This window comes from Quercus lobata, chromosome 9, assembly GCF_001633185.2.
Source record: "Quercus lobata isolate SW786 chromosome 9, ValleyOak3.0 Primary Assembly, whole genome shotgun sequence".
Taxonomy (NCBI): Eukaryota; Viridiplantae; Streptophyta; class Magnoliopsida; order Fagales; family Fagaceae; genus Quercus; species Quercus lobata.
Window position 1 is genome coordinate 50,339,688 of NC_044912.1, and position 12,519 is coordinate 50,352,206.

General features: G+C 32.1%; 1 protein-coding gene across 1 annotated transcript; it reads left to right on the plus strand.

Annotated features, from left to right (window-relative positions):
* Positions 1-1,382: 1,382 nt before the first annotated feature.
* On the plus strand, positions 1,383-6,713 carry LOC115958918 (ER lumen protein-retaining receptor erd-2.2-like). Its single transcript, XM_031077182.1, has 6 exons — positions 1,383-1,729; positions 3,725-3,918; positions 4,614-4,757; positions 4,855-4,935; positions 6,338-6,465; positions 6,571-6,713. The coding sequence occupies exons 1-6, from the start codon at positions 1,504-1,506 to the stop codon at positions 6,608-6,610; spliced, it is 813 nt and encodes a 270-aa protein (XP_030933042.1). The 5' UTR covers positions 1,383-1,503; the 3' UTR covers positions 6,611-6,713.
* The last annotated feature ends 5,806 nt before the right edge of the window (positions 6,714-12,519 follow it).

A 12,519-nucleotide genomic window follows, 5' to 3' on the forward strand; every position in this document is an offset into this window, starting at 1 on the left:
ATCGATTTTTGTATATAGGATATAGCTTCAAAATTTTACAAGATAAGAAACCATTGGATTTATAACCATATCAGCCCAATTACTCAAATTGGATCAATCCCCTTAATTGGTAAGCAAAATAATAAAATTCTAAAATAATAATTTTTTTCAAAATAAAAAGGGATTAAAAGAGGAGGAATAAGTTTCTTTTGTTTTTGTGGTTGAGAAACATGGAGGAATAGTAAGTTAAGAACTAATTTTAGAATATTCTTCCCTTCTCTTGTTTAGGAGTTTTAATGGAGGGAATGGAAAGTTCATCCCCTTATTTGGAAGTTTAAGTAAGAGGGAATGGAATGGGTAGGAGGGAACACTCATTCCTCTCTATTCCCTTAAAACCTCAAATTTTTATTCCTCCCGAAATTGGGAGAAATGGGAGGGAATGAAATTAGATTTAATGATTTTTTTACTGAAACTCCTAAAATACCCCTATATATTCAACCATTTATTTTAAAATTGAGATCTAATAGTAATATTGTCATAAAATGATTTCATTCCATTCTCTCCATGTTGCTCCCAAACAGAATTACTTACATTCCATTCATTTTCATTCCTTTCCATTCCTTTATTTTAAAACATCTAATCAAGGTTACTAAATTCCATTCCATTCTTTTCCATGCATTTCCCTTACTTAAATACATTCCATTCATTTCCATTCTCTTATGATCATCTCATTCCATTCTATTCCATTCCCTTATGAACTCCCAAGCAGAGCCTAAGGGGAAGGGGTCATCCCTCTCTCTCTCTCCTTATAGGAGGTTATGACAATTTCTTTATTGAAAATTTTGTAGTTTTTCGATTTGTATGGCAATGCCCCAATAATAATAATAATAATAATTACATTTTACCCTTTTAAAAAAATCCATTCAATTCTTCACCTCCTTCAACCAAGACTTCAATGGTAAATTAAAAGTCCCAAAAAAGTCAAAATTTAAGAATATATTAATTTATGGAAAAACTTAACCAATACTCTAAGGATATTGGTTTAAAAAAATATTTTTAGAACTTTTTTGCGATTTTTTTTACAACTTTTTATATTTCTCATAAAAATTATATTAAATTTTTTTTTAAAATAATCCATCAACAAATAGACTAAAGACACATATTAATTCAACCATTACTTTTGTTACATCTCCAGAAATCAGTAGTACTAAACAAGGAAATTACACATACCCACTTCAATAGAATCCAATATCCTTAAATATTATCTAACGTGTCAACCCCTCATTAGCTCTCACCAACATAGAAACAAAATAAATGCTACATTTTTTTTTTGCTAAACAAAATAAATGCTACATAAACTAAGAACTTTCCATATTTTTATACCAACTGCAGGCCCTCTTCATATCTTAAAAAAAAGGCTCTCTTACTCTTAGTACTTGCCCCCACACAACATCAAAACAAAAACGCTCTCTCTTGTTTGGTTTGAGTTGTGTGTGTCTAGCTAGAGCTAAGAGAGTGATCATCATGGGTAGGAAGAGAAGTTCACCTATGAATGTGTTGTCTGAATGGGTGAAGAAGCAATCTATGAGGATGAAGATTTGTCTTGGTGCAATGGTCGCACTTTTAGCTTTGGTGGCTTTGAAGCTTACCATTCATGATCTCAACCACTTCTACATTGGCTCAGAATTCATCCATGCTTTGGGGATCATTGTCTTGATTTACAAACTCACCACCAAAAAGACTTGTTCTGGTACATGCATCTATATTTATATACCTTCACTGCATTTCTTCCTATTATCAATTTTTAAGATAACCAGAAGCTGTTGTTGTTGATTTGTTTTGTCTGGTGTGTTAAATTATCTTTCTAATTTTATTTTTTTTTAGGAATATTTATCTTTTTAAATTGTCAACATATTTGTTTAGATTCTATATGCTGTTTGGCAAAATCATAATTTAGTCCATAAACTTTTAATTGTTATATTTGATTTTTAAAATTTTTGATTAATAGAAAAAAAGAGCTAAATTATATTCAGATTAATAGATTTTGCAATTTTTGGACAAACAAATATTCCTTTTAATCTGACCCAATAACAATTTAGTTCTACAACCTTCTCCGTTCTTATTTTGAGCCCAACTCAATGCTTACATTTTGATCCATAAAGTTCAGAGTAAAAATGACATCATTAGGCGTGCTTTGGACGAAATCTTAACAATTTCACTTTTAATCCAAACCTGCGTGCTTTGGACGAAATCTTAACAATTTCACTTTTAATCCAAACCTTAAAAGGTAAAATGTATCACTTGAAATTTTTTTTTTTAATTTTTTTTTTTGTTTTTTTGTTTTTTGAGGGGTCAAACCATGAACTTTCATTAATGAAAACCGACAATTTCATCTTGGACAACAAAAAACATAGGTGGTAGAACATCCTCCATCCTCGTAATAAAGTCTGTAATTTTTAAAGCATGTCTAGCTAAAGAATGTAAATTAAATTGTGGTATGACCAAATTGTTAAAAGACAAATTATAATTTTTCCTTATATTTTTCTTCCAAAAAAAATATAAAAAAAAGTTGAGTTTCTTTTACTTTATTGACTAAAGTCTAAACATCATGTCCGAGGAGGGCATGCATACTTGGGAATTAAGTTTATATCAATGACCAGTCTTTTTTTTAGTAGCACAACTAGGATTTTAACGATTAAGGAAAAGTAAGTAGCACAATTAGGATTTTTTTTTTTTTTTAGAAGACACAACTAGGATTTTAATTCAGGGGAAAGATTAAAAGATAATGTTGACAAGTTATTAATTTTAAACTTATCAAAAAATAAATAAAAAATAATTTTGAAAATATAAACTAATATAAATAAAAAAATTAAACAAAATTTTTTATGATACAACATATAATAAGAATAAATTGTAATTTGCGATAACTCAATGATAATAACATCTTTTGTAGCGTTACATGTTTTTAGTTCAAACCACCTTAAAGTACCATTCCCATTTGTGTACCTCTATATATATATATGTGTGAGTGTGTGTTTGTCATGTGTGTATAACTTACCGATTGAAGAGAAAAAGATTTTATAATGTTACATTGCATATGGATGTGAGAATTTGGGACATGGAATTAGAACTTGAGGTCCCTATTTCAATTTTATAATTTTCTTGCTTTATACACCAAAATTAGCAATTATATAAAATCTATGCAACCCAAACATTTTTTTTTCCATAACCTGTTCCGCAATTTTTGGGATCTGTTTGGTTGTCTTGGAACTTAATATTTAAGAATTTTTATGGAATAATAATAAATTCTGTAATTTGCTCTGGTGTTATATATTGAAAATATGCTACCATATGCTGTTTTGCTAATTTTGGAGAATAGAAAAAGACACAAAGTGAATGATAGGAAAACAAAAAGTTTCAAGGAAATTTTTTAAAAAAGATAGTGCAAATTGTTTCATATCCTGTTTTCTTTTTTTTTTTTAACTTTTGTTTGGCATGTGACTCTTAAGTCTTAACAACAATAACAACCCCAAAAAAAAAATTAACTTTTTTTTTCATGAAAATGGGAATTCTCTTTCTATAGCATTTCTTGACGTGGTGTTAAGGTTTCCAGTGTGAGTGTGTTACAAGCACGAAACTTTTTATTTTCTATCTACCTTCACAAAGATATGTGTTGAGTTCTACTCATTAATTAAGTTTGAGGAGTATTGGTAGTTCAGTAATAATGTTTTATTGCCCTGTTCAGGCCTCTCGTTAAAGACTCAAGAACTCACAGCTCTGTTCGTAGCTGCAAGGTTGGTCACCATTATGGCGGGTGGAATTTACATAATATTAGATGTAATCACCCTGGTGGCAACATTATGGGTTTTATACATGATCCGGTTCAAGTTGAAGTCAACCTACATCAAGGAGCTTGACAACTTTCCCTTATATTATTTGGTAACAACATTTCTACTTCTTCTGTTCAGATTTAAAAATTTAGCCTATAATCATTCCTTTCCTTTAAATTTATCATAATATACATTACTTATCCTTGCTATAATGAGTATTATTCATAGTAGAAAAAAAAACAATTAAAATCAGGGTATTGCCTTTTTGTTTAAAGAAGAAGTTGATTTAGTATCAAGGTTATTGAACATACTGCTAGGAAATTATCTTATGTGGTGAACAATAATGCCCGATTCATTTGTTTCTCCTCAGTCTATTGCACTATTATTGCATTCTTACATGTTTCATTTTTTGTTGAAATGCTCATCTTTTGAGCTAAACATAATTAGCCACTGTAAAACATTACATGACAGAAATTAGTATGTGTTTGGAATTCTGTCAAGGAATTGAACTAGTATGGGTGATATTTAAAATAAAAATACATATTTTTCATTAGCTTTTATTTTGTATCGCATCTTTGTAAACATCAAAAGGATGTTTTGTTGTACCATTGTATGGAACAACATGAGAATTGATGTCAAGTTATTAGCTATTCTTTCAAAATGTTTTATTAATATATTGCATTGAACACTTCATAATGACTGCCATTTAATCTTAGATATTAAAAAAATATTTAGACAGCTGTTGTTTTAGCAAAGTATAAAGAGAGATGAATTAAGGATGTTCTGCTGGTTATTCTATGACAGGTGGTGCCTTGTGCTATCCTTGCCATACTTATCCACCCTAATACTACATATCATTTTCTCATTTGTCGAATCCTCTGGGCATTTGGTTCATATTTGGAAACCATTTCAGTGCTGCCTCAGCTCCGTCTGATGCAGAATGCAAAGGTTTTAGCTTCATTCCTCTCTTTACTTTAAACTCAGCATTTTATAAATTTCTAGGAAATTCATACTAATTTTGGTCATTCTGGCTATATTGTTTCAGATGATTGAACCATTTACAGCCCATTATGTGTTTGCACTGGGAGTTTCAAGATTTTTGGCATGCGCTCATTGGATAATTATGGTGAGACATTGTAGGATCACATAATGCTTAAACTCAATCTGAGTTCAATATGACTATTTTTATTGCATCCATGAAAATTTAGTGGACTCTGTGTGGAACTGGAAAAATCTTGCTAGAAGGGAACAACTTAGTAATGAGTGTTTTGCCTGAGCAACTAAATATTCCTTAATTTTACTAATAGTATTCTTACTTGATTCAAGTTTAAAAAGTATTTATGGGGAAGAACACTATGAATTATTGCCTGAACAAGCTCAATGACATCTTTTCAGATGTTGTTCAAAAGAAAGAATATATTGAATAAATCATCATTAAAACAACTATATCCCCAATATATTGTGTATATTGAATATATTGTGTATCTAATATGGATATTTATCCTCCCCAATTCCAAGTTTTATAAAACAAGGACACTTCATTGGTTCACAATTGGAAAGTTAATAAAACTGTTTGCTGCAGAGTTCAACTCTACTGATACAATATTTTATAGTTATATAGTATTTGCAAGTATATAGCTTCTTTTATTTTAGAGGGAAATATTAATGTAGGCATTGGATTCTCAACTTATTTCGCAACATATACACTATCAGACATTGGTTTTTAACAAACCACTCCATTCTTGATTTCAGTAAAGTTTCAACATTTGCTATGCTTGGAATGCTTCATAAACTTATTCTATTATTTTGAGGCCAATCATGAGAACCCCATATTAGAATTGTTAATTTAACCCCAAGGGATTGCTCCAGTAGTTCAAAAAGCCTTAGGAGATCTATTAGGTCCTGGATTCAAAACTTCTAGCCAGCATTTTCGGGCCACCCCCAAGGGGTCCCTCCCACCAAAGGAAATATATATTAGACTTGTTAATATATCTGTAAGCTGTATACCACCTCAGTTGGATTAAATTCTTAACTTTCAAGCACAACTCGTGTGATGCTGGCCATGGGTTTGTCTAAATGTATTTCTCAGCATTTATGAATAGATCCTTGTGCTAATTGGTTCCAGGAATTTGCATGATGTCAAAATTCAGGCCACATAGCATTCATAACAAAGTCATATTATCTGATTAGTTATGAATTAAGCCTTTGGACTAAAATATTTAACAACACTTGAATCTAGTCTATGAGATTAGGTCTATATGACTGTATCATACTTAGAATAACAAGGAATGGGACTATCTATGCTTTTTAAAATTTATTAGTGACATTAGTGTTGATTAAATTCTCTCTTTTTTGCTTCATTCATAGTCTGTACAAAATACTATGTGCTGTGAATCACAACACAGAGAGATAAAGCAAAAATTTTGCAAAATTCAGCCACCTATATCATTATGTTTGGTGGTGGCTTTACTTTTAGAAAATAACCTTTCTTTTGTGCCTTAATGATGGGAACAAATAAATGCAAGCAGTTTTACGAGACCAGTGGAAAGTTTTTTTATTTGATTGGTAGCGGCTACTTCTGGTTTGGGGCTGCTCTCCTCGCAGAAATAGTCCAAACATTCATCTTGACTGACTTTTGTTACTATTACATCAAGAGGTAAGTCCCCTTCCATATGTAATTTTTGTTACAAACTGTGTTGCCCTTCATCATATATCTAATTGTGTCACATTGTCTTTGTCCCTCCTATCTTTCAATTTGCAGTTTCATGCAAGGCCAACTTATAATGAGGATGCCAGTTTAGAAATCAGTCTTGGAGATTGTAACATTTCGTTTACCTACATTGGCTACTAATTCAAGCACCCAATGAAATCAAAGTAAATTTTCAAATTTTGATCTTTATTGTCTCTCCCTTTTCTTTCTTTCTTATGCTATAAAATTTACAAAGATTTGGGTTACCTTTTATTAGGTTTTGATTCTTAGAGCATTCACATTGGAGTTATTTTAACAAAAAAGCTATTTTAGCACTCACATAACCAAAAACCATGTAGGAAGAAGAATGAGTAGATGTGAATGAATGAGTAGATATAATTTCAATGGTTGGCTAGTTATAGCCTTTCCTTCAGTGCTTCATTTAGAACCCGATGTCTAAAATGATCCCTTGGAAAAGATGTAGGAAGAAGAATGAGTAGATATGGATGAGAAGGCAATCAACACAATTCATCTCAACCTAGGTGATGAGGTCATTCACAACATCTTATAAGCAAAGACAGCAAAAGAAGTTTGGAACAAATTAGAAAGTCTCTATATGAAAAAGAAGTTGTAAGTGAAGAAACAATTTTATGGTTTACATATGAAAGACGATTCGGATCTGCTGGAGCATCTCAACACGTTTTACATGTTAAACACCCAATTGTCAAAATTTCGAATCTGCTGGAGCATCTCAACACGTTTAACATGTTGAACACCCAATTGTCAAATTTTGGAGTAAGTTATGAGGACAAAGATAAAGTGTTACTTTATTAGCATTGCTTTCTACAACTTTTAATCATCTTCTAAATACTTTGACATATGAGAAGGAGACACCATAGAACTCGAGGAGGTGATCGTTCTCAGGCTGACGAAGATGAAGCAAGATGGTGATTGTTCTCAGGATGATGTAGAGAAAGCAAGATGGTGATGGGCTTATTGTAAAGTCAAAATCAAGCATTTGCGGTAGAAGTAGGTCAAGAGGAAGGAGCTCTTGCAGGAACAAATCTCAATCTAGATCACATGCAAAGAAAGATGTAGAGTACTTTTACTATCACAAGAAATGGCACTATAAGAATCAGTGCAAAGAGTTGAATGAACATCTAGAGGAGAAGGAGAATGGAAAGCTCTTAGGCTGTGTTTGGTTCGTGTAAAAGCATTTCCGGAAAATATTCCATTTTCCGGAAATGCTATTTTCCGAAAAGGAAAATGTTTTCATGTGTTTGGTTGCATTTCAAAAAATTTTCCGGAAAATATTTTCTGGTGTTTGGAAAAGAAGAAGGAAAAGACAAACCCAGGAAAAAAATCATCAACGAGCGAGATCCGAGATCGCGATCTCGCGAAGGCGAGATCGCGATCAACGGCGCGATCTCGATCTTCGCAAGATTGCGATCGACGGCGCGATCTCGCGAAGCGTCGATCGCGATCTCTCGAAGCACCGTGCCAATCGCGATCAGCGCGGTGCTTCACGAGATCGCAATCTCGGATCGCGGTCGTCGGACTGGAGCTCGTGAGATCAGCGCGGACTGGAGCTCGGAGTTCGCCAGCGATCATCGGACTGACTGGAGCTCGGTCTTCTCCTCTCGCGCGCGCGCTCTCTCTCTCTCTCTCTCTCTCTCTCTCTCTCTCTCTCTCTCTCTCTCTCTCGGAAATACTTTGAAGTGAAAATGGAAGTGGAAAATGATTTCCGTGGTCAAAGGCATTTTTTTTCGGTCAACGGATTTCAATTTCCGGAAAATAGAATTTTCCGGACCAACCAAACAGCCTCATTTCCGGAAAAGCATTTCCGGAAGTGATTTTCACCCAAAACAAACACACCCTTAGAATCAACTAGTGTTGCGAATCTTTTTGATGAATTTCTTATTCATTTGCAAGATTTTCACTTAAATTTTATGTTATACTGTTTTTATCACTAGTAACTGATTTATTCCAAAACCCTTTTTGATACTCAATTAATTTTTCTATTCCTCACTTTTTTTTTCAATTATTTTTTTCATATCTATATGTACATTTTCTTCATGACATTTATAATACAATATTAAAAAAATAATAATAATAATAAAAATAAAATAAAAAACTCTATCTATGACATTATAATAGACTAGGGAAAAAAAAATTTTGAGTGTAGAGACACTATCTATTGAGGTTTTTTTTTTTTTGATGAACCACTATCTATTTGAGTTAAGCAACCAAGTACTAACAACTATGATTGAAAAATTTTATGATATTTTTTATATATATATATATATATATATTTTTTTTTTAATTTGTTGACATCTAGGATCTTAGGTACTATATAGAATTTCATCTCTATGTGTAAAGAAACAAAGAAATTGAAGGTGAAAACTTAAGTATGTCAATAAACTAAGTCTCTGTTTGGGAAGCACGTTTTTCAGTGGTGCATTTTTTTAAGTGGGTCTCATGCACTGTTCATGGGACCTGCAAGTATTTTTTTCAGCAAAAATAACTTTAAAATAGAGTCCTATGGCACAATTTACACATTTAAAAATTATTTTATTATAGTATTTTCAATTTTCAACAATAAGCGGTATCCAACTAGACCTTAATAATGTAGTGGTTTGTGATTTTTTTTTTTTTGGGTTTATTTTATAAAACCTATGCTACCTCTACCCACGTCCCTACGCCACCCCAATTTGTAAGTTAGTAAAATTATAGAACGAGGCATTTATCAACGCCTATGTCAGAATGTAAAGACTTTACAGAAAAGCAAGTACAAAGTAAAAGCGCAAAAAGAAACAGAATTTTTAAAGAAGAAACCTAAAGAGCATAATCAACGGTAGCTCAGCCTCTTTGGCAACACTCAATGAAGAAGAAAGTTTGAAGCGCAAATTAGGAAGTTCAAAGTTAAAAATAAAAAAAAATAAAAATACTTTCTAGCCATTTGTATAGAAAAGAATGAGGTTTGAGATTTTTTTTTTTCCCCTTGAATTCAGTTTTGTTTCATTAAGAGAGATAGAGAGTTACTTTCTAGCATCTATGTCTGAGAGGATAATAAGTTTTATACTCTAGAACTCTCATAGAGAATAGGAACAATTTTAGTCACACATTCATTGATTTTTTTTTTCTTCGAAAAAAAATTACCTTTTATTCATTAGTTAACATTTGGGACCTAATTAATATTTTCATAGATAAAAGAAATATTTCTATTGATTAAAGGTTGGTTTGGATAGCACGTTCACATCCACGTTTGGACTCCTTGCGCGTTTTCAGTTTTTTTTTTTTTTTTTTTTTAAGACCAGCACCTGGTGCACTGTTCATGGGACGTGATGAACAATGCACCAAGGTATATGAACAGTAAAAAAAGAGTGAACAGTAATTTTTTACACATTTAAAAATTATTTTGCTACAGTGTTTTCAGTTTTCAGCAAAATAAGTTGTATCCAAACGCACACTAAAATTTGGGGCCCTTTTTTTACTTGGGTGTCTTAGGTCATTGCTTAACTCTGTCTAGTGCTTCAGCCAGCCTTGTGTAGAGTTCCATAAGCTCAAGTTATTAGTTCTTCCATTTCCTTCTCCTTTTCAACCTTACTTTCTCATTTACAGTACGTTTGGTTAGGGTGAGTATGGGGAGGGTGGAAAAAATGGAGGGAAAAATAGGAGAGAAAATGGATGAGAGGGAGTTTGGTTGGGAGGGGGAAGGGGGAGAAAATCTTGAGACTCAGTTCATTTTTCTCTAGGCCCACCAAAAAATAATCTCCCCAAATCAAGGAGAATGTAAAAAAGAATATGCGAAAGGCTCACTGGTGGATCTTTCAGACAAAATTGTCCTTAGATCCTTCCTAGCTGTAAGGGTTCAAAAATGGTCACAGGTCCACTTAGAATAGTGGTGCTTAGTATTTCTGGCCCAACACAATTAATTTATAAGAGTGTGGGCTTTCTAAGTCAACTATAATGCTAAGTAGGAGCTTTTTATGTAAAACTATCTTCTTCTTATTTTACTTTAAAATTTAAATGGTGCGTAAAAATAAAAATAAAACAAACAAACAAACTAGCCCAAGAAAACTGTGCGTGAAACAATAAATTTTGACTCACTCAATTTGACAAAACCAAAAAAGAAGTTTAAGAACACAACAAAATAACACAACATTTTCACAATACTTCTATTTTCAACCGTGATAGATCCCAATCTAATAAATTTTATTTTTTTATTTTATTATTATTATTATTTTACCTATAAGGAACTTACACCTTAATAGTTCTAAAAATATTGGGATATAACAAAATGCCACAACATTTTCACAGTACAATACCATTATTTTAGCTATGCTAGGTCCTAGTTTAATATTTTATTATTTTATTTTTACACATAAGAAATTGACACGTATGTAACAATATTTTTCACAATATCTCTATGTTTACATTAAACTTACATTAATGTAAACTAGTATGTAACCCGTGCTACCGCACGGAAATGGTTAATTGTAGTGATGTTATTGGTCAATTTTTTTTTTTTTTTTTTTGGGTTTATCATATGGAGGATAGAATTAGCTAAAACAATGAAAAAAATATTGCATTTTATTATTTAAGTGATGTTATTGGTCTCTTTTTTCTTTTTTCTTTTTCTTTTTTTTGGTTTATCATACGGAGGATAGCATTAGATAAAACAATGAATAAAAAAGGAGAATATTACATTTTATTATTTAAGTGATGCTACAATGAAAAAAAGGAAGAAGAGAATATTGCATTTTATTATTTAAAATATATAAAGGGACATTAATATATATTGTTTTTGTTTGTAAATTGCGTATACAAGTGCATAGAATATAAATGACGGGAGAAATTAAAATAAATAATGAGCAAGCATGTTTCAGAAAATCATGATAATTATTCAGGGAAAAAATGTATCTTCAGTTCGTATTACCTGCAAGTACTTTGCCAAAATGTTGTCCTTTCTCTATGTCTTGCAAAAGTGCATCCAATTTTATTTTAAAAGCTCTTGCAACAATGTCTGGTCGGTCTTCTGGTTTTTGACCAGGAATCAATTCTAAGGAAGAAACTATTTCTGGCCATTTAGGATTGCATGTAAAAGTAAGGAAGAGGCCTGGATTGCCTGCCCACCGACATATTGCCATGGCATCTTGATAGTTATGAATCATGTATCTTGGGTCACTAGTGAAAGAAGATGGTAAAACTATTCTTTTACCAAAAGATGCTGGAGTTGTCTCCCTGTTGTACTGCATCTTTAAGGCCACTGTATATCTCAGCTCTTAGGTAGTATGTTTTTTTTTTTTTTTTGGTATCCACCACAAACGAATTCCTTCAATACAACAATATATGTCGTTGTTGGATATATTACTGAAAAAGTCTACCACCAGAAATTATTGTGTTGCCTTCACTAAGTCGTTGTTGGATACGGAATGCATAATATTCTCTCATTGTAATAGTTGAATTTTCACTTTCATGTGTTGAGCCTCTTAATCTTTTTGGTATACCAAGAGAGAAGTCATCCTCACCATAAGGGCAAAGCAGATGATATTGCATAGCCATAAAAGCTGGATGGATTTCACTAATACCTCGGAGCCCACTATCACGATCCTCAACAATAATATCACGATACCTATTATTAGGGTCAAAATCACCCACAATAAGACCAGTAACTTCTGAGGTAGTAGGTAGATTATACTGTGAAGAATGATTGGTACAGCAATAGATGAGATGCAATCTCATATCTGCGGTATTTTATTAAGTGTAGCAACCCCTGGCCATTCTGAAAACCTTAACCAAAGCATTGTTTTCATCAAGCATATGTATTAGAGAGTTAACAATTTTGGTTAAAAGCTTTAACGAAAAGCATATTAACAATCAGTCATATAATTTACAAATTACCAGTAATAACATGGACATTATCTGTAAAACAGTAGCTGACCTTTGTTAAGAGAAAAAGAAATTATTAATGCATTATCGGGGCTAAATACTAACCATATTTTTGTAATCACCAAAAAA

What these genes read in the sequence shown, in the direction of transcription:
- LOC115958918 (XM_031077182.1), top strand. Translation starts at nt 1,504, where the DNA reads ATGGGTAGGAAGAGAAGTTCACCTATGAATGTGTTGTCTGAATGGGTG. An exon ending in CACCAAAAAGACTTGTTCTG is followed by an intron (nt 1,730 to 3,724) that starts GTACATGCATCT and finishes TGCCCTGTTCAG; the next exon opens with GCCTCTCGTTAAAGACTCAA. An exon ending in TGTTACTATTACATCAAGAG is followed by an intron (nt 6,466 to 6,570) that starts GTAAGTCCCCTT and finishes TTCAATTTGCAG; the next exon opens with TTTCATGCAAGGCCAACTTA.